Genomic DNA, 21750 nt, shown 5'->3' with positions numbered 1-21750 from the left:
GTTAATATAAGGGGACAATAAAAAAACTAATTTTATCATATTTTATTATTTTTGCCATAAGCCTGAAAAAAGTGCGAAGGAAAAACATCCCCTCTCCATTAAAAAAAAAAAAAAAATATTGCGCATGCGCAATAAAATTTTTTTTACTGCGCATGCGCAATAAAAATCAATTTTCCAAAATTTCCTTTATTCATCTTCATAAAGTACAGAAAATTCCCTAAAGTTTGAGCTCCCACACTCTTTTGGGCCCAAAAAAGCAATAAGGCCCAAATCAGACCTCACTGCTCTCCGTAGACTCCTCAATCTCCGACTCACCACTCTCGGCCTCGATTTCATGTATCTGCCTTTCCACCTCTTCCAAGCTTTGGTCAGTCTTGGTAATCACCTCAGCAATCGTCTTTGGGTCTATAGACCTCCGTGAGTCCCCAAGAAGACCCATTTTCCCCGCATTGTCCATCAAGACCTTGACAATAATGGGCCTGTCACATAAATTGCACAAGCAATTCTTAAACCCCTTCCCCTTCTTTTCTTGATTTGGGGCCTGATCTTGTCCCCCCTCCATTGAGCCAGTCACGATCCCTGGGACTGGCCTTGTCCTGCCCTGCCAATAGTTCTGACCCATATATAGGGGCGTACCTGGCGGGTACTTCACCGAGTATTGATTGTAGACGATCCAGGGAACTGAGCCGGTAGAAATTGGGCCTGGCATGGGACTCACGAGAGCCATCGGGGCCTGAATATCAGAAAGCTTCTTGTGGACCCAATTTAGGTTCTGCGGAGTCTTCTTCCAGAACCTGGCAAGCATCGGGTTTTCGTTCAGCGACTCCTTGACCGGCAAAGTTTTTCTGTACCCGAAGTTATTGTCGATCATAGTGGGCCTTATCGGGGCCTGATGCCGATTTTCAGCTGGCTTCCAGAAGCATTCAGGCCGCCAGGTATTCTTGTCGCACTTGAGTGGGGGTTGCCAGTGACGAGGCTGCCTTGGGTCCCTAGTGGGCCCAATTTGCCCTAAGGTGAAGGGGAAGGGACTGCGCCTCATTGGGACCATGAAATTGGGTCTTATGGTCTTTGTGGTTCTTGTTGACTCAAAGGAGCCTTGAGTTGATCTCACGGGCCCAAAATTTCCATAAGTCCCAATATTTTGTACCTTATAAACTTCTGGTCGTTGTGGTCCTGAAGGAAGATAATGACCGAGGTCACTCTGAGGGATATAGGGCCCAAAATTGCCCTGAGCTGCATAAGGCCCTAAATTATTTTGGGGCCTATTTTTCTGATAAAAAAATCCTTGAGGGCTCGGGTACCAAGTGAACGCGTGGAGAGGGTAGTTGACCGGCAGGACGTAAATAATGGGCCTGTTACAGGGTGGGGGAGAAGTGGGCCTTACTTCGATAAATTGTCGTCTAGAATTTTTTGCCCGCTCCGTGGTTTCTTCGCAGGAATCTTCATTGAGAGGCAGAGGGTCATTTAGAGCCCGACTGCCGTTTCCCATTTTGGGCCCCGGGGCCTCGGGGGTCGTGGTGGGGGAAACCTCGGTGGTGGGATCGATGCGAGACTGAACAGGGATTTTTTTCAGACATATTATGAACTTGGTGCCCATGTCAAGGGCCAAGTAGACCATGTACCCCTCGGAGATGCTGGTGAGGAACTTCTGCCAGTCCTCGGTGTGATTCAGGGTCGTGTTAAGGGCCCGGTACAGGCAGATGACGTCGTCTTGGGGCCCGTTATCCATCAAGTCCTTCCATCCCTCGAACTCGATTCGCGTCGCGTTGTCTGTGGTTAGTAACTCCTGGAGTTTTGAAGCCGCGGACTTTGTATCTGGACCCGCCGGGCAAGATTTGTCCAGGATTGCAGTTAAGAGTTCTGAAGTTCTCAGGGGTAATTTCTGGCGCTGAGTTAGCGAAGTCAACCAGCTGACACCTGTCGGCTCTTTTAGGAACAACATTATTTTCTGCTGCGCTTCTTTGATGATGCTGGAAAATTTGGAAGTTAGCTTGAGAGTGTGTAGAAGGGGACGTGGGACTTACGTTTCGGTCGATTGTTGGTCAGCGGTCGTGACGAGAAGAATACTGAAGATTATACATGACCAGATCATTTTGCTGAAATTAGAGATCACTGTTAGAAAAGAAAAATCATCGCTAAACCTCTCAAAAAAATTTTTTTTAATCTCCTCATCTGCCTTAAGCACGAAAAGAACAAGATGACACTGGATATTATCTCAGATTATACTCAGTGATATCTGTAGTGAAAAAAATTTCAGATAGTAGCTAGTATAATCCAGATTATACTGAGTGATATCTGGATTATACTCATTGTAATCTGGATATTATACTGGGTGATATCTGGATTATACTCATTATAATCTGGATTATACTCATTATAATCTGGATTATACTCGTTGTAATCTGGATTATACTAGTTACTATCTAAAAATTTTTTTACTCAGTATAATCTGGGATGATATCCAGTGTCATCTTGTTCTTTCCGTGTAGGAAGTTGCGGATTGAAAATTGCAACTTAATATTAGCTATATAGAAAAATTTATTTGTAAACACAGCTTGAAGACAGCAGATACTATACTCAATCGTTTTGCTGACCGACCGCCGGTAATACAGTCTTTAATTGGTTCTTTTTTATGATTCACTTATCGGAACGAAAGAGCGTTCAAAAAATACTATCCGCGGGAAAATTCAAACGAGTTTTAAAATAGAATTAAAAAAAAAATTAATTTCTTATAATTTATTTGTTATTAACTTATTAAATTTATTTTTTTTTTTAATTTATTTTTGTAGTGTACAGTGGATAATTATTTTTTTATCGACGTTTGATATAAAATTATTAAAAAATTGAAAATAATATTGAAGTTATTGGTAAAAATTTGTATAATTATTATTATTATTATATTACTTACAAAAAATCTGAATTGTGAGACTAAAAAAAAACAAATTCCCTGGCAGCACAAACTGACAAACTGATTTTCTCGAATCAAGGACGAGCAGACATATTGAAATGACACATACACACCCACACTTCTAACCGAATTATTTATAAAATCTCGTGTGTAAGTATAAACTGCGCGTATAAAGTTATCTAAACTCGAGTTTACACTTCTCAATTGTAAGCAAACCGTTAATCATTAATTATTGTTGTTCTGTTTGAAGAAAGTTTTAATTGAACTTTCGTTACGGGCAATCAAACCCATGACATTTATGTCCCAGAATAATAAATGACCCCAACTTCCCGCTGATAACTTCTGATCGAAAATATTAATGTTATTGGTTAACAAGAAATTCATTTCAGGCGTCGGTAAAAATTTTAATAAATTTATTAAGATTGTAAAAAATAAAATAGCTCCATTTTGAGAAATTAAAGAAATTAATTTTGGAAACAAAAATTTTTATGATCACAAACGAGAGTTGTTTTACCGACAGCCGACATCAAAAATATTCTTCGTCGGTAAAACTTCTGAGGAACGGCAACAGAGAGCGCAGCGCCTCGGGCGCCATTACAAGGACCGCTGACGCCATTTCGTGATCTGGCACAGAAAGTGTTGATTTTTGAAAATTTTCAATTTTCTTGGCGGGAAGTTAAAAAACTATTTTAATATTTTCTAAAAAAATAAAAAAAAGAGTCATAAACCTCAATGGGGTTAATAATCGTCATTAAGTTTAAATTTAATAGAAAAAAAAAAAAAAAAAAAAAAAACAAAACTTCCTGTTAATATTGTTTTTTAGGTGACGAGTTATGTGTCACATAAATCAATAGGTTGTCTTTGAAACTAATAAGCTTCTTATAATTTGATACAAAATTAGTAATAGTTATTAAAAAAATGTTTAAATTTTATCACTTGATATTATTTTTTATAATTATAGAACCAAGCTCAGAGAGTTTAAAGAGTTATGTTCCATTAGAAAAAGCAATCGAAATTCCTGAAATAAATAATCGTAATGTAAATAGTTACGAATTGCAAGGTGTCGTAAGTAAAATATTAAATGTTTAGTATTAAGTATTGAACAAACTATTATATAATTCCTGATGAATATTGTTTCAGTGCTTAGAAGATGCTGATTGTTGCTCAAAAATGTATTATTCAATAAAATTCTTCGACTTACAGATGCCTGCGTGTGATGTTATCGAAGATTAAGACTGTTCTTTAGCGAATGATGTATATAAGATACCATGGATCAATAAAAACAAATATTACGCATTTAGGGTGGAAAGTAGGACATAATGTCCAAAAATTAAAAAAAAAAATTAGGAAAACGGCTAACCCTGAAGGCCATCCCTGCAACTTTCCTCTACTTTCGTAATTAAGCGCTCAAAATTGCGCTTATTATTTTTTTGAGCTCTTCGAGCTCAAAAATATAATTTTCGTATAATTTTGAGATTTCCGAGCTCAAAAGTCTGATAGAAGTTTAATAAAACACTATTTTTGGAATTTTCAAACTGCAATAACTTTTGAATGAATGAACCGATTTTCACGCGGTTAACGGCATTCGACGCAGTTTTTCAAATTCTATGATACATTTTTAAACACAAATTGATAAGACCGGAAGTTTCGGTGTAATTCGAAAAAAAACGCTTTTATTCGATTTCTTTCGTCAACGATAACTCATGAACGAATCAACCGATTTTGACCGGCTTGGTGGCGATCGACATGGTTTTTCAATGTTAAGAGCTGATTAGTTTTTTGAATTGATCGATCGAGCCGTTTAAAAGTTATTAGAAAAAAACTTGATTTGAAAAAATTTTTTTTCGTAGTTTTTTTAAGATTCCTTAAAATCTACCGGTCGGAATCGGTCCAAATTGTATTCAAAATCTAAGTTTGGTCAAGCCCTTTCAAATGACACCAACCGCGATCAAATCGGCCAAGCCGTTCAAAAGTCATGAGAGGTTTACATACATACACACACACACACGTACATACATACATACAGACATACAGACACCATCGCGGGAATGATCAGGGAAGCTTCCTAGGACCTCAAAACGTCAAGATCTGATGAAAACTCGATTTTCGGAAAACGCGGTAAAAACAATAACTTCCCGATTTTTGAAAATTTTCAATTTTTTAGCGGGAAGTTCAAAAAATTTTGACCAAAATTTGTCCAAATTGAAAGGGATCGTCAACTATTTGTCAATTTGACATTGAATGACCTGACTCATAAATCTTATCAAAATCCATTATCATCATTAAGTTTAAATTTAATGACATAAAAAAGATAAATTTACTACCAATATTTTTTTTTAGGTGAGAAGTTATATATCTCACATAAGTCAACAAGTTATTTTCAAAACTAAGTAGCTGCTTAAAATTTAGTGACAATATACATTAAAATTTGTAGTAGTTAATAAAAAAATGTTCAAATTTTTTTACTTAATATTACTTTTCATAATTATCGAATCAAGCTTTGTGAGTTCGAGAATATATGTTCCAATACCTGTAACACAAGGAACCTATATTCCTGAAGGAAACTATAATGATGTAATAAAATGCAAAATGGCGGGCGTCGTAAGTATTTAATATTAAGGCCGTTCATGTGTCAGACTTGAGAGTAGATACAAAAAAATATTTTTACTCCAAAAAAATCCATATGGGAAAAAAATTTATTTAAAAAATTGCAAGTATATCCTAATAAATTTTGTTTCAGTGCTTGGAAGATGAGGACTGTTGCTCAAAAATGTGTATAACAACGAGAATTTTCGACTTGTATCCCTGTGTGTGGAGAAGTTTAAAATTAAGATTGTTCTTTTGCAAGTAATATTTATCAGATACTATGGATTAATAAAAGAAATATTGAAGATACTGATTCAAGGATCATTTTCCTAATTTTCTTCCATGTAACTAGAGAAAACATTGTATATCCACAAAGGTTGGAAAAAATCGTTTTGTTGAGAAATCAAACAATTATAGATTGTATCTAAAGATGATTCAATTTATAAAAATGAATTAGATGCTAAAAATAATTAGACAACTGATTTTCAGTTACAAAAATAACTAAATTTTAAGTAAAATTAGAATTCAAATTTGCGCACGCAAGCGCGCACCTAAATTTAAGGTTTGCATATATTTTCATGCTTATTATATATTTGACCAATCACGTTATGAATAGTTTGTTTACATGATATATTTTTATATTTTTCATCTAAATTATAAGAATGGACTAGAATTTAAATTTGCGCGCGCCTCATATTTGTTTGATATATTTATGTGTCGTTTATGTATATTATATTCACTTTCAACCAATCATAACGAGAATAGTTATTTTCAACCAATCATATCACGAATAAATTGGTTTCACATACATTTCATCTCTATTTTAATATTAAAGACTAGAGTTAAGTACGCGCGCAAGCGCGCGCGTGCATGTAGTCACGAATTAGATATATTTTCATGCTTAATATATATTTATTTAACCATAATCACGTTACGAATAGTTTGTGCAACAACATATATTTTCATATTTTTCATCTAAATTATAAGTAGTGATAAATTTTAAGTAAAATTAATTAAATATATTAACGGAATAATTTCACTACCAATTCAAATTATTGCAAGACGTAGATCAAGCAAAAATATCGAAATTCATATTTTTTTCCACTGTCAATCTTTAACTTGTAAAATAATTTTTTAAAATCAATATTAGTTACAGTAGAAAAAAATTTCCTAGGTGACAGCAGAAACAAACAAATAAATCGGCAATGCAGCAAACGAAGAGCCAATACAAGCACAGAAGTATGAAGAGTCAAACGATGCGCAAAAACAGTTCTTGTTCTCGTTGGTTTATTAATCAACTAATAGCAACGTTCCACATCCTCTGGTTGTGATTATTTTCACTGTCAAGAAGTAAGCGCTTGCGTACGTCGCAGTTCTAACCTGTACAAAACAGATTTCACTGTTCACCCCTCTATTTTTGCGCAAAAATTTCTTGGTTACCAACGAACTACTGCATATAATCATCGCCGGTGACTGAATCATTTCGAATTTTTCTTTCAAAGTAAAAAGACGTAATAACTTTTAACTTCTTAATAGATTTATTTTTCTAACCTAATTTAATTTAATGTTATATTCAAATTATTCCTTTGAATTAATTTATACCAACATTAGCTAACTTATAGCTTTGAAAATAAACCCTACTTTGTATTCAGATATGGTAAGAACTTATTTTTTTATTACTTATTTACAAATTTAATTTGTTGTATCGATTGTATGTGGTTACATTTCGAATGCATTGAAACATTTTAGCTTTGATCATTTGTTAGTTTGATACACGGAACAAATTTCTCATTAAATATTATGGCTCAACCCCCAAAAATTGAGGGATATTATTCAGAGATAGTTTCAACATTTGACGGTAGTTTAAATCATTTTTCAATTTTTATAAATAAATTTTAACGAAGGTCGCCATAAGACAGATAAATGTTTTTGTTGTTTCTATTAAAACAGTCGTAATAGACGAGCGATTGCACATGCAATGTCCGACAATTATAAAGATCCTAACCGACAATTCAGTTCCGTGTATAACTCATCAATAATGAATTAATTTTAAAAACTATTCTGAGCTTCAACTAAATCAATTTCTTTTATCCTTTATAGACTCAACTATTCAAACTGTGCGATTTTGGCACATATGAAATCAACATTTTTCATTATCGGCAAATCTAACAAATTTTGCCGAGACAGTGCTGAGATATTGAAGGAGATGTGGAAATTTGAACTATTGTCATCTTTCGTGGTGTGTTTCAAAACCAACAATCAAACTATGCTCTACACCTATAATCCTTACACGAATCGAGCTCCGGATTCGTGGATTGCTGTTAGGAACAAAGAAAAGTCTGAACAACGATGGACGCTCTATAAAAAAGCATTAAAAAATGGTACCGTTTTCATGTTCTTGACGAATATTATTCAGACGATTATCCTGTGATGCTTGAGAAATATGATATTACAACGGGTTATAACGATCTTGATTCAACTGATCTGCATATCAATATAATATACCAGTAGTTATTGAATATCATTATTCAATAGTAACTCTAAAAAGGTCATTTACGTACTCTTTTCGTGAAGTAATATTATTTATTTTTATCGTAATAGTAGTAAACAATCGGTATCACGTACGGTTGACATTTCTCGATGTATTAAAAATGTTATTAAGTATGGATATGAACTCACTCTTTGGTCGTCCGTCTATGAAGTTTCTGTTTTTTACTGCGTCCTTTTTTATGTTTGCATTTGAGCCTGCAATTGAATCTCAACTGTTTGCTCTATTAACACGTCCACAATCTTTTACCATTGAGAGTCTTGAAGATTTGCACGATCATCAGTACCATGTTTATTTTCCCAACTCGGTCGGTAATAGGTTTATGAACGAGCAATTGTGGACAACCGTTGATGATATGAGATATCTTCACCCATTAGCGACGTTCAATCCCGACGATTGTTTAGAACTAGTTAGTAATAATAATACTGTAGCCTGCGTATTTCAATCTGACAAGATTGATATTAGAAAAAGCTGAAAAAAAAAATCTACATGTCGCCAGCAAGTTTCCTTTTGTCCGAAATGGAGTCAGTGGGTCCCGTAAAGACTGGGCTTTGAACGATCGACTACATCAGAGAATGTTAAATGTAGTTGAATCTGGTTTTGTAAATCTAGTGGATATAAATCTCAAATTTAATATATTACAGACAATAAGAGCTAAAGAAAGAATCAATCAACTACATCAATACGATGAAATAACCGAAGCTAATCTACACTACGCATATGTAACGTTTATGGTATGTCAAATTATTGGAATTTGCATATTTATTGTTGAACGTTTGATTACACGGCTTACGCGATAACACTATACTTTCTTTCCAAGTGAAGTCAAATTTCGTCAATATATAAATAACCTCTTTACTCTTTGTACTATCTTTAATAACTAAATTAACGTGTCTAAAATAAAGAGAATTTTTACATAGATCAAAATATTTCTGTTTTTTTTGAACTTTTTTTCAGCAAACCATTCGAGTTTTTAATTAATATACAGAATTCAAGATGTACGTATTGTATATTTTATTACAACAAACATTTGTAATAGAAAATATTGTAAATATAAATAATTTAATAAAGTTTCATTGTGTTTGTCAAATTTTTCTTTACTACAACAATTATTTCATACTTTATTAGTTAGTATCTGGTCAACTATTATATTAAATTTATTAGTTTTATCAAAAACTCTTTCTTAAAGTATCTATCTCTTCTCTTATTCCGCTGACTAATAGAACATTTTTAAACTTAGTCTTTTAAAATCGGCCATTATTCAAAATATCACAAATGTATACAATTTTTTATAATTATAAGATAGGTAACAATATTAAAATTAATCTTATAAAATCTTAAATTAAATAAATATTTATCAATAATGTAATGTTAATTTTTTATTCAAATACATAAATTAGTCTAGTTTTGGCACATGGTCCAGATAAATTATTTCTCTGCTTCGTATTTCTTGAGTAAGAAGCTTAGTTCCTGGACAATTGATCGGATGAAATTGCAAATTGTAACAAACTCGGATTTCCTTCAAGTAATTTACATTTTTCGCCTGTAATAAACAAAATTCATAAATAAAATTAATTGTACAGTTTTTTCATCACAATTCTTTAGATTTAGAGAAATGTCTAAAATTTTAACTATTTTTTATTTTTAATTTTTTTTTTAATTAAATGGAATTTTAATTGCTTATATATATATTTTTTTTTAAATAGAAAAATATGTATTAATTATAATTATTTAATTTTTAACTTTCTAACAATAACAAAATCCTCTGAAAAAAAATGTATTTAAATTTTATCTTTAAATTCAACTATAAAAATTTGTAATTCGCGCCTTTTAATTATCCGAAATGACGTCACTGCTTCTAGCGCCATCTCTTGGATTTCTCGAATACTCACTTGTAAAATTTTTTTTACCGCGCGAATTTCAAATTATTTTCCCAAAATTAAAAGAATAAATGTTTAAACAAATAAATAAATAAAAAAATAACCTTGTTTTGAACAATTTCAACTTTAACCCTGATTCCAATGGCATCATTGACAATATCAACAATTTCTCCATAAGTCAATTTATCTCCAACCTTGAACCCACTGTTCATAAAAATTCCCGCCATGTTGACTTTGTCCATCATATTAACCGCCATTTTGAAGTACCCAAGATCGGAAGAAATGAGACTGGAGCGCGAAGCACAGGCGCCATGTTTAGAGAACTCGCGGTCCCAGAAACTGGTCGTAGAACAGCCGTGCTGCTTATAAGGACAAATATTGAACCACTTGGTCTCCAATTTGGTCCTAAGTCCTTTTTCTCGCTGGAACCGGTGATGGTTGAAGGTAACAGACGTCCGCTTCTTGCAATTTTCAGGGATTGCTCCGGTGTAAGAACTGGGCCACAATCCGTGGATCGACCACTTTAGCAAGTTTATGTTATCATTGACCGGCTTGTTCTTGAACAGGTACTCGTAGCCGAGAGCCGGAGGCCAGAAAATGCTGAAAGTGAAGAAATTAAAGCACTGTTCTGCTGGGGAGCCGTCTTCTTTGCAGGTTTGGTCATTGACCGTGACTGGAGCAGCTGGTACCAGAGCAAGATCACTCAGCTTTTTGGTTCGGCCTCGGCCTGGACTGGACAAGCTAGAACTTATGGAACTGAAGGAACCGCTGGAACTTGGACTTCTTCCAAGGCCTGATGGGCTGGTTAATGAAGACCATGAAGTTCCTGGGCTGGATCTGGGGCTTGGGTTTGACCCGACGCTCCCTCCGCGGATGAAGTGGGGGTTTTTGGGTTGAGGGATTCGCAGACTATTGGAACGCTCCATTGGTGGGGGGGAGAGACTTTGCAGAGGCCTTTTGCTGCTACGGAGTGCAGGATATTCTTCTGGAAATTATTATTATTATTATTATTATTATTATTATTATTATTATTATTATTATTATTATTATTATTATTATTATTATTATTATGACTTTCATAAGGGAAGATATCAAAAATTATATAAAGTTCTAGGAAGTTATATGGAGTTATGTGAAGTTTTAGAGAATTAAATGAAGTTGTATAAAATTATATGAAGTTGTATAAAATTATATGAAGTTTTGTAAAATTATATTTAGTCATTATACAAAGTTATATAATGGAACATGAAGTTATATAAAATTATAAAAATTTTTTGAGAATTATATAAAATTGTTTGAAATGATATAAAATTATTTAAAGTATGAAATTATATGAAGTCTTATGAAATCTAATGAAGTTATGTGAAGAAATGTAAAAGTATATTCAGCTTCAGAACAGTATATGAAATACTCAAAAAATATATGAATAGTGTTATAAATTTGTTTAACAAGATATGAAGTTGTATAAAATTATAAGAATTTTTAGAGAATTATGTAAAGTTGTTTCAAATTAGAAGAAATTATTTAAAATAGAAAATTATATGAAGTTTTGTAGAATTATATGAAGTCACTATAGAGAGTTACATAAAGGTATATGAAGTTGTATAAAATTATATTAAGTATTGTAGAACTAATTCTGTAGAATTAAATGAAGTTGTGTAAAATTATATGAAATTATATGAAGCTGTATAAAATTATATGAAGTTGTATAAAATTATATGACGTTATATAAAATTATATGGATTTTTATAGAATTCAATGAAGCAGTGTAAAATTAGATTGTTATGTAAAAATATATAAAGTTGGACATAATTTAATGAATAAAAATAATGATAATAACTATTAATCAATTATTATTATAACTATTTTAATTATTGTGATAAATGTCATTATTACCATGATTAAAAGTAGCAGAATTGGATTTCTTCAAACTAAGACGCTCCCCAAAATTATTAATCGAACTGCTGCTACTCTTCAACGCTGGATATTCTTCCTTAGAATTTTTTTCTGGAGGAGGTATTTTTACAGTAAGACGCTCTCCTAATTTCTTCAGCCGACTACTACTGTGCTGCAGAACAGGAACATCATCTACTGGCTTATTCTCAGCTTCACCAACTTGAATATTTATTTTAGGTCTGCTGGGCAATCTCGCAAATCGATTCTTCTGTAAATCAGAATCTGTTGAAGAAGAAGAAGAAGAAGAAGAAGAAGAAGATGGTCCAGGTGAATTTGTCTGAACCGCTGCTGCTGATTGCTGGGAACTTTGACCCCAGGACAACGTCGATATTTTATAAGATTCAGTAGATCTGAAAAAATAAAAAAAAAATGATCAATAATAAATTTTTCTAAAAAATTTTATTTAAAAAAAAATTTTTATTTACTTTTTATTAGAGAAAAATTTTTTTCCTCCCGCATTTAAAAATTCAGGAGAGATAATTAATATTATTAAAAATTGAAATTTTAAATACATTTTTATTAATAGTAATATTTTAAATTTTCGCTGGATTTTTTTATATTCTTCTTAATTGTCGCAGTCAAAAAACTTTACTAGATCAATAAACTTAAGCTTACCTCTTTATATATTTTTTTAGTTCTATATAAATTTTATGTCAATGTACTTGTTAATTAAAAATAATTAAAATTATTAATAAATCGGATGACGATTGATATTTTTTTTTTCACTCTTTCAGTTAATGGAAGTAATGCGCAATACTTGATAATTAAAGTAATTATTTTTACTGAGATTGATCAAAAATTTTTTTTTTTTTTTAATATTTTTAGTGAAAATTTTATGCTTTAATTTTAGCTGTAAAATTTTTTTACAAAATAAATTAATATAATTTTTATTAAAATTAATAATAATTTTTATTAAAAAATTATAATTTATTATTTTTTTAATTAACTAAAAATTTAAGTAGAAATAAAAAGTATTACTAAAAATTCCAATCAATTAAAATTATTTTTGTTAAATTAATTGTATTTAATTAGTTGCTGACTTTTTTTTTTTTTTTTCTATTGAATCAGATAAAAAATTATTTAATGTACAAATAATGAGTTTATGTTATCTAATGCAATTACAAAAATTATTTGAAAATTTCTGGTAATTAATTATAAAAAAAAAATTTATTTTTCAATTTAAATATTTAATTTTTGGTTAAAAAAAACATTTACAAAGAATAAAAAAAAAATTTTTTTGATAAAAAATTTAAAAAAAAATTTTTTTTTTTTTTAATTTTTTTTCAATTTATTGGGGGAAAAAAAAATTCTTTAAAAAATAATTAATAATTTTTTTCGTAACAAATAATAATTTTAGATTTTTTTTAACAATTAAAAGAGTTATTATATAATTTAATTGGTAATGGCAAAGTCGTTGTACAATTAATTTTATAATCATTGTCAGAGTTCGTTGGCATGAAATAAAAAAAAAAAATATTTGGAAATTTCCAATAATTAATTTTGTAAAAAAATTTTATGATAAAAACTACCTAAATTCTAAAAATTATAAATTAAAAGTAAAATATTATTACTAATAATTTTTATTAATCAATCTTATAATTAGATACATCATAGTTTCAATAAAAAAAATTTTCGGTTACAAAAAATATCGTCCACTCTAATGCTGTCATAAATATTTTTTTTTATAAAAAGTAAAAAAAAAAAAAAAATAGATTACAGATTATTTCTAGCTAATCTTTTATCTTATTATTACCTAATTCAAATTTCCCTCGTTTTAAAATAAAAAAAAAAAAGAAAAATTTATTTTTTTTTAATGCAAAAAAAAATTTTTTTTTTAATAATGCAAAAAAATTTCTCTTATAATAATACAAAATAAATTTTGTAAAAAAAAAAAAAATATTTTTTTGAGTTTTAAAAAGTTAAGTAAAATAGCGAGGGTGGTATCAAAATAATTGAAAATAAATATTTATCAAAAAGAATAAGAGTTAATGTAATAAATAATAATTAGTGGGAAGAAAAAAATTATTTAATAAAGGCCTGCTTTCTTGAGCTCGGCTGTTATCTCTGGGAGCTCAATCGTCCACTCGTCGTCTTCGTACATAACGATGCGGATGTTGAATGATTGGTTGGTTATTAAAAGCTCCTTGAGTTTTGCCAACAACTGTGGCGATGGGTTTGAATTCTGAGGCGCGATGTCTGCAATTAATTACAATTAGTTGTAATATTAATTAATTAATATTTAATTAAAAAATGACTTTTAAAAAAAATAATTGCATAATTAAGAAATGACATTTCTTGTGAAATATTGACATTTTTAAAGATATAAGCTCATCCCGATGTTATACTCATCGAGACCTTTCATTTGAGTACCCACATCAATGTTTCATATATTTCATATATTTATATATATCATATATATGTATATATGAAAAATATATGAAAAATGCATGTGGGTACTCAAATGAAAGCTCTTGATGAGTATAACATCAAGATGAGCTTATATCTTTAAAAATGTCCATAATTAAGAAATTACGTATCTTGTGAACTATTGACTTTTTTTAAGATATAAGCTCATCTTGATGTTATACTCATCGAGACCTTTAATTTGAGTACCCACATCAATTTTTCATATATATATATATGTATATATGAAAAATATATAAAAAATGCATGTGGGTACTCAAATGAAAGCTCTTGACGAGTACAATGTCAGGGTGAGTTTATATCTTTAAAAATATCAATATTTAAGAAAATAATAACTTACCAACAACATTGCAAATGCACCCAAGCGCGCAAGGCTTCATAAATTCCTCAGGCATTTTTCTGAGATCCTCGTGCTTAACCGGCGCAATATTTCCATAGTCCATAAAATAAATCTCCGCTGTATTCTCCTTGGCTGTTGGATTAAAGCAGCACCCACGACACCACTCTCCCTCAAAGAGGGCAACGCAGAGTTCATTGAACCTCGGAATATAAAACTGAGTCTTCTGAGCGTACTCCATCAATTGAGCAGGCATTACCGTCGAGAGATGAGCGATCAGCTCTCTGTCCATGGGTGCAAAAATATACTTGTACCCGGGCTCGAGGACTCCAAGACACAGCGCAGTGGTATCAGCCCCAACACTGCCCAACTTTCCCATCTCAATGTCAGTGAGCTTGAAGATCTCCTCCTGCTTCTCATCAAACTTCGGCTTAATAAATTTATTGACCTTGTCATTGACCCTGACGCCGTCTCTTGCGGTCAAGACAACTCCATCCTCGATTTTGGACTCGTAGCTCAGGATAAAAGGCGTCTCCTGGTCAGCAATCGTCCCCAGGTACGCAGAAGCTTCCGGAGTCAGCGGGAATTTTTCAATTCCCTTCAGCACTACTTTAACGCAGCCGTCCTCTTGCTGCTTCAAAGCCTCCGGCATCTTTCTGAGCCGCTCTATCTCCGTCACCTCCTGGTTCCCGAAGTCCAGGTACGCGACTTTAATCTCCTGGCCTTTGACGTCGACGACAATCGCGCGGTAAAAATTATCATCAAGCTTAAACTGCGCCAGAACTTTGTCTCCAATAGAAACTTTAGAAACTTTCGGGGCTGTTCGAGCCTGTCGCGCCGCTTCCTGGACAACGTTTAAATATCTTTCGACCTCTTTTGTCTCTAGAGACCTAACAAACAAAATTGACGCGTCTCTGAAAGCTTGAACAGCAACTGAAGAATTATTTTTAATAACCTGCTTAATTTCTTTTATTTCAGCAGTTTGAATTTTCGCGCCAGTTTCAAATTTCGCGCCATTTTCCCCTAGGCGGCCATTTTGATGTTCTCCTCCGCCATTTTGGGACTTAAGACTTACAACAGGAGAAATCCAGGGTTTGAGTTCGAATTTCAACTTCGTTTCAACGAATTCGCCTTCTAGAGACACACTGGCTTTATTATTAACCACAACATAAGCAGTAGAGTTAACTTGAAGCGGAAAAGCCTCGGAAGTTTGGATCAAGCAAGCGAAGGTGGGAATGTCTGCATACTTAGAAACCATGGGGATGGTTTTAACAGCCTCGCAGATGATCCCCTCGTCCAGAGAAGCGACCTTGAGCTTAGGAGTGACAGCGAGGACGCGAGCTCTGACCCAGAAGCCGTCTTCCTTGAGCCCGCAGACGACCTCGTTGACCTTGGGGGTGAAGGAGCTGTACTCTGGAGCAGCTTTGTCGCAGTCTTCCTTGAGCGGCATCAGGAGCTGGTTGTAGAAGTCCAGGAGGTCCTCGGTGAGGACGACGCAGGTCGCGGAGTTCCCGTCGATCACCTGGGGGATTTCTACGGAAGCCAGGGCGCCTTTAGGGAGGCGGCTTAGCACACTAGGAAGCTCCAGCGCTGGAGGAGGTTCCTTGGTGGCGATTTTAGGAGGACGCATCTTGGAGACTGACTCCACGCTGGGAGTTTTGCGAGGCTGGGGGAGACTTTTCGACTCCTTGGGCTCCTTGTCGAAGACCTGGACGTTGATGATGCCCTCCTGGTCCTGGGTGACCATCTTCACGAAGATCTTCCGCTCCGGGCCGAGGCTGGAGTACTCCGGGCTGCTGGGGAGCACTGTGGGCACCCGGATCAGGCAAGCGTACCGAGGAACCTCGGAGAGGGCGCCGATGTCGCGCAGCTCCAGGTCCGGCGTCGCGTCTACGATCGTCCCGTAATCGACGTAGTCCAGCTTCGGCTTAGGTCCGAGGATCAGCTGCACTCGGTGCCAGATCCCGTCGAAGAGGGCGCCGTAGAATTTCTCCGGGATTATTTCAGAGACTTTCGGGCACTTGGCGATCTTCTCGTTCAACTCCTTCATCAGCTCGGTCAACTTCAACAGCTCCGAGGTCTTCTGCACGCTGAAGATGCTCGGAGCGTGCACGTCCACGATCTGCACCTCCGTGAACCCTCCGGACGACAAGAACGGCTTCTGGAAGGCAAAGTCCTGGTCGAGGTTCAAATTCGGAAGACGGCTCTTCTCCAGTCGCGCGTTCAAGTTTAGCTTCTTCTCCGGCGCGGATGATTGACGGGAGAACTCCTGGCGACGATGCTCCTCCGGGTGAGACTTTGAACGCTTCAGCGCGTCTCGAGGCTCCTCGGGAGCTCTTTGATGAATCGGTGCGAGTTTTTCAGGCACTGGGCTCGGCTTTGGAGCTGCTAGAAATTCAGAGGTGGATACAACCGGAGATTTTTTTGGTGAATTAGCGCCGACGTTAGCCAAGTCTTCATTTTTAAGCGGAGGTTTTAAAATCGGGCTCTTTAATTTTGAAGATCCAGCGGTTGAATCTGAAAAAATTTTGTTTGTTAATTAAGATCTTAGAAATTTAATTTTTTGAGATTTTTAGAAATTTATTTTTGAAAAATTTTAGATTTTTATAGATGAGATGTTTATAATAAAAGTGATTAAGAAAAAAAAATTTTTATTGGAAAAAAAAATTTTTAAATACTTGAAAAAAAATTTTTTTTTAAAATTTTTAATAAATCCGATAATTTTTTTATTTTATTCAATAAATAAATCGCGACCATGATTGAGAACATTTTTTATTATTTTTGTAGTTTCATCATTTTGATTTGTGAAATTTTTTTTTTATTTGGTAAAAAAAAAAAATTATTAAATTGCTGATTCTAGAAAATTGATTTTTTTTTAAATAAATTGAAAATAACAGTTGAAATTTAATTTTTTTGTTAAAAAATTTATAAAAAATTCTATTTACAATTTTTTAAAGATTCTAAAAATTAAATCAAATTTTCTAGCTATAATTTTTTTGACAAAAAAAATTCTAAAAATGTTTAAAAATTGAATTTATAATTTTTTAGAACTTCTAAAAAGAAATTAAGTTTGTCTAGCAATAATTCCTTTGTTAAAAAATTTATAAAAATTGAATTTATAATATTTTACAGTTTCTAAAAATGAAATAAATTTTTTTAGCTATAATTTTTTTTATTAAAAAATTAATAAAAATTTTTTTTTAATTACATTTATTATTCCTTAGAATTTCTAAAAAGAAAATAAATTTTTTTAGCTCTAATTTTTTTGTTAAAAAATTAATAAAAATTTTATTTTAACTCCTAAAAAATAAATTTACTATTCTCGTGAACTCCATTAGCCACCGTGCTCTTCTCCAGCAACGGCGGAACATTAGAGCACTCATTTTTATGCCTGGGCCAATCGCGAAACTGGCAATCGCGACTGCAGTAACTAGAAGCGCAATTAGCGCAGCAGTGAACAGCATCTCTGCGACAAGCGATGCACTTGTCAACGAGATGACTAAGATGATCCGAGCCCACACCAAACCTGCCAGGACTTCTCAGCTCGAGAAGCTTGTTAGCCCGGGAAACAGCGGCTGGATTCGGGTCAGGGATCGCGTAGTAGACGTAGCCTCGTCCACCAGAGACTTTCCTTTGGCCCAGGGTGTCCAGAGTGAGCTGTCCTCTGGTCCAGAGCGAGCTGGACTCCGGATACTCCAGCTCGTCGAAGTACTTGTACAGCTCGGGGTTGATCGGGTAGTGGCGAGCGTTCATCTCGTAGCGGGTCCCCGACATGGGAGCCGGAGGCAAGGTCAGAGGAGTTCTTCCGTGGTAAGGAAGGCCTGACTCGTTGAAACGGTAGTCTCGTTCTCCAATAGGAGTCAATGGTCCTCCAGGTGGCTTTGATCCTGGAGTCACTGGGGTCAAAAGTCCCTCCGGTATCGCTTTTGAGTCCGGATAGTTCGCTGACCTGCTGCTGAACTTCACTCGCATGAACATCGGCTTCTGCTGGTTCAAGTTCGCAATCGCTGACTCTGCCTCCGCGTAACTTTTGTAAGACACGAATGCAAACTTGTTGTCCGGGGCTACTAAGGATGTTACTATTCCGTACTGACGGAACACTCTTTCCAGTCCATCCTGGAAAAAAAATTTTTTAGTAATTTGTTTTGATAAAAAAAATTCGAAAAATGTTTAAAAATTGCATTTATAATTTTTTAAAACTTCTAAAAAGAAATTTAGTTTGAAAATTTTTTTTAAAGGGGAAAAATCCTTTTGCTCCAGTTGACTCATAACAACTCTACACAGAAAGAACATAAATAATAATTTTAAAAAATTAAAAAACGCGCTTTTTTTAAAAAACAGAATTAAAAAATAGAAAATTAATTTTGATAAATTTAAATTAAAAATTATGATAAATATAAATTAATTATAGCGTAAATAAGAATAAAATATATTTTATTAAAAAAAAAAAAAAAAAGCGTGTTAAAATAAAAAGTAAATTATAATGTAAAAAATAAAAAAAAAAAAATGTTTTAATTTTTTTAATTAGAAAATTTTTTTTAATTTTAAAAAGAAATTTTTTTTTTTAATTTTTTGGTTGTAATTTAATAATTTATATCAATAAAAAAAAACAATTAAAAATTTAGTTTTTTTTTTTTTAATTAATGATTAAAATAAATGTATTAAAAATATACTAAATTGAATAAAAACAAATAATTAAAAATTTTAATAGAATATAAAAATACATACTGCGTCTAATTCTTCGGGAATATTGCTCACGTGAAGAACAAACTCATCGAGATCACTGAAAAATAATAATTGTTAATTATATGTCAATATATAAAATAAAAAATCTGCAAATTTATTGTTAAGCTTAATCTTTTTTATTTTAAGATTAAAATGCAAAAATTAATAAATTTTAATTTTTAAATGTTTAATATTTTAAGATTAAAATTATTTTTTTATAAAAAAAAAAAAAAAAAAAAAAAAAAAAAAAAATCCTTTGACAAAAAAAAAAAAGAAAAACTTTTCAAAACTTTCTTTACAATAAAATCATAAAATTAAAATTAGAAAACCCTTAACCAGGTCGATAATAAAGCCATCAGCTTAACCAGCTTAAGAGGTCATAAAAAACATTATCATCTTCTACCCTACTACTATTATCTGGACATTCACATCTGTTCATTTTTTTTTTTTTTTGAGCAATAAAATCGCAGAAAAAAAGTAAAATAGCAATAAACATACTTTAAATCGGTCATAAAATTAAAATTGGGCTTTATTGATGCTGATTTTAATCCTTGCATTGAGTAAAAAGGTTGAAGAAAAACCCAAGCAGTTTTTACTGGTAGAAAATTTTTTCGGGGAATTTTAACAAGATAAAAAAAAAACCCGACCATGTGTTTCGATATTAAAACTACAATTAGTATAAATAATTGAAATTTTCAAGTGGAAAAAAATTTTTTACAAGCAATTGAAACAAAAAAAAATTTACTGTGTCTAAAATTGTAATTGAAAATTAATTTTAATGTTAAAAATTAATTAAAAAAATTTTGATATTAAAAATTAATTTAAAAAATTCTAATATTAAAAATTAAATAAAAAATTACCTTGAACTCTTTAGATCAGACATTCTGATTTTTAAAATAAAAAATCCTCTCGTACTTAATACTCAGTAACTTGCAAGTAATCGCAAAAGTTTTAAGTACTTGACCTCAGATATTTAATTTTCAATTTACTTCCTAGAAACAGAAAAATATATATTAGTACTTTGTTACACAAGAAAATTAAAAAAGAAAAGTAAAAATAAACGTATCAATTTAATCAAGTGTAATAGAATCTTTTCTTAATCTCTATTATGTAAACGTTTACAAACTTGATTTTTTAATAAAGAAAAAATAATAAATTTAAAAATTTTATAATTTTACAATTTTAAAATTTTGTTGAAAATTTGAGAATTTTACAATTTAAAAATTTTTCAACAAATTTTTTTACACTAAATTATTACATTAATAAATTTTATCATATTAAAATTAAACATCTGACAATTTTTTTTTAATTTTTACAAAAAAAATTTTTTTTTAATTTCTACAAAAAATTTTTTTAAAATTTAAATTTTTCACTTTCAAAAAAAATGATTCAAGTATTTGGTTAAAAATTGTCTTTAATTTTTAAAATAAAATTTTTTTTTTTTAAATTAACAAAAACCAAAAATTTTAAATATTAATTATGAATGTTTAGGTAAAAAATTAATAATAAGTACCAGGTAATAAAAATAAAAAGAACAACACAAAGGAATTATTGTCTTAGTGCCGATAAAGCGACAGCCGAAACTCAATGGTTACTTGTTACATTAGCATTACTATACCCGTAAGTCGAAAAGAGACACTATGTTAGGCCACGCGACTCTGGATTTACTACGCACAAACAAAAGAGCGAGGAATTTTAGTGTAAACAAATTTCTTTCTTTTCTTTCTTACTTTTTATATTTGTAATTTTTATTTGTAATGGCGGCGAAGCATGAAATTGATATTAGCCGGTATTTTATTATTTTTTGACACTGAAAATTAATAAATAATTACATTAATTAAAATAATTATTAATAAATTAATAAATTAGAATGAAGAAAAATAATAAAAAAATAACTAGAACATTTGCAAGTGTTAATTTTGTTTTATATAAATTAAATTAAAAAAAAATTAAGAAAAAATAAAAATTTACACTTAAAAAAATTAAGAAAGTTTTTTTTTAGTATAAAATTAATACTCAACAATTATTTGCATTAAAATAAATAAAAAATTACTTAAATAATTTTTCAAAGTTTTGTAACTAAAAAAAAATTTTCTAAAATTTTAGTTTTAAAAATTAAAAATAAAAAAAAAATGTTTATATTTTTTACTTACAATTTAAGAGATTCTTAAACGAATCTTTGAAGATATAGATGATTAATAATTAAAAAATTATTATATAAAGGAGTTTTAATCAAAGAAAATAAATTTTCGAAACAATTATATATAAGACGTGAACTTTTTACTTGCGCGTCACGCGGCTTAACTGAAAAAATTAAACTGAAACTGAAATCTGAAACCGAAAAGTGCTTTCGAGAAATTTTATCGAGCATCGATTATCGAGCTAT

The 21750-nt window shown here is 31.7% G+C and overlaps 3 protein-coding genes across 6 annotated transcripts; all 3 read right to left on the bottom strand.

The window, feature by feature from the left end:
• Positions 1-190: 190 nt before the first annotated feature.
• Positions 191-3038, bottom strand: LOC141525242 (uncharacterized). Of its 2 annotated transcripts, XM_074239635.1 has the most exons (3): positions 2909-3038; positions 2025-2096; positions 191-1970 (listed from the first exon to the last, which is right to left on the bottom strand). In XM_074239635.1, the coding sequence occupies exons 2-3, from the start codon at positions 2090-2092 to the stop codon at positions 272-274; spliced, it is 1767 nt and encodes a 588-aa protein (XP_074095736.1). In that variant the 5' UTR covers positions 2093-2096; positions 2909-3038; the 3' UTR covers positions 191-271. The 2 variants fall into 2 exon arrangements, with proteins under 2 accessions (XP_074095736.1, XP_074095737.1); XM_074239636.1 differs by lacking the exon at positions 2909-3038 and having other exon boundaries at positions 2025-2241.
• Positions 3039-7599: 4561 nt separating this feature from the next.
• LOC141525473 (uncharacterized) lies at positions 7600-13490 on the bottom strand. The gene is made up of 4 exons (XM_074239987.1): positions 13486-13490; positions 11819-12228; positions 10027-10907; positions 7600-9585 (listed from the first exon to the last, which is right to left on the bottom strand). The coding sequence occupies exons 1-4, from the start codon at positions 13488-13490 to the stop codon at positions 9439-9441; spliced, it is 1443 nt and encodes a 480-aa protein (XP_074096088.1). The 3' UTR covers positions 7600-9438.
• Positions 13487-21697, bottom strand: Vret (vreteno). Of its 3 annotated transcripts, XM_074239743.1 has the most exons (7): positions 21518-21697; positions 21095-21174; positions 20225-20356; positions 19368-19422; positions 17957-18755; positions 14643-17156; positions 13487-14074 (listed from the first exon to the last, which is right to left on the bottom strand). In XM_074239743.1, exons 3-7 carry the CDS (start codon positions 20245-20247, stop codon positions 13905-13907), a joined length of 3561 nt encoding a protein of 1186 aa, XP_074095844.1. In that variant the 5' UTR covers positions 20248-20356; positions 21095-21174; positions 21518-21697; the 3' UTR covers positions 13487-13904. The 3 variants fall into 3 exon arrangements, with proteins under 3 accessions (XP_074095844.1, XP_074095845.1, XP_074095846.1); XM_074239744.1 differs by lacking the exon at positions 21095-21174; XM_074239745.1 differs by lacking the exons at positions 21095-21174; positions 21518-21697 and adding an exon at positions 20878-21058.
• Between the last annotated feature and the right edge of the window lie 53 nt (positions 21698-21750).

The sequence above is a fragment of the Cotesia typhae genome, unplaced genomic scaffold (genome assembly GCF_013202065.1).
Source record: "Cotesia typhae breed Kobodo isofemale line unplaced genomic scaffold, CoteBio_Ctyphae contig_26, whole genome shotgun sequence".
In the NCBI taxonomy this organism is placed as follows: domain Eukaryota; kingdom Metazoa; phylum Arthropoda; class Insecta; order Hymenoptera; family Braconidae; genus Cotesia; species Cotesia typhae.
This window is presented reverse-complemented; position numbering and strand designations above follow the sequence as displayed.

Bases quoted from the DNA above. Each gene is read 5' to 3' on its own strand.
- Vret (XM_074239743.1), bottom strand. From the start codon at position 20,247: ATGTCTGATCTAAAGAGTTCAAG. The intron at 18,756-19,367 runs GTATGTATTTTT...TTTTTTTTCCAG, and splicing joins TTCCCGAAGAATTAGACGCA to GATGGACTGGAAAGAGTGTT. The intron at 17,157-17,956 runs GTAAATTTATTT...AAATTTTTTCAG, and splicing joins TAATGGAGTTCACGAGAATA to ATTCAACCGCTGGATCTTCA.
- LOC141525242 (XM_074239635.1), bottom strand. From the start codon at position 2,092: ATGATCTGGTCATGTATAATCTTCAGTATTCTTCTCGTCACGACCGCT. The intron at 1,971-2,024 runs GTAAGTCCCACG...CAAATTTTCCAG, and splicing joins GACCAACAATCGACCGAAAC to CATCATCAAAGAAGCGCAGC.
- LOC141525473 (XM_074239987.1), bottom strand. The intron at 10,908-11,818 runs GTAATAATGACA...AATAATTTCCAG, and splicing joins TTCTGCTACTTTTAATCATG to AAGAATATCCTGCACTCCGT. The intron at 9,586-10,026 runs GTTATTTTTTTA...TGTTTATTACAG, and splicing joins TTGAAATTGTTCAAAACAAG to GCGAAAAATGTAAATTACTT.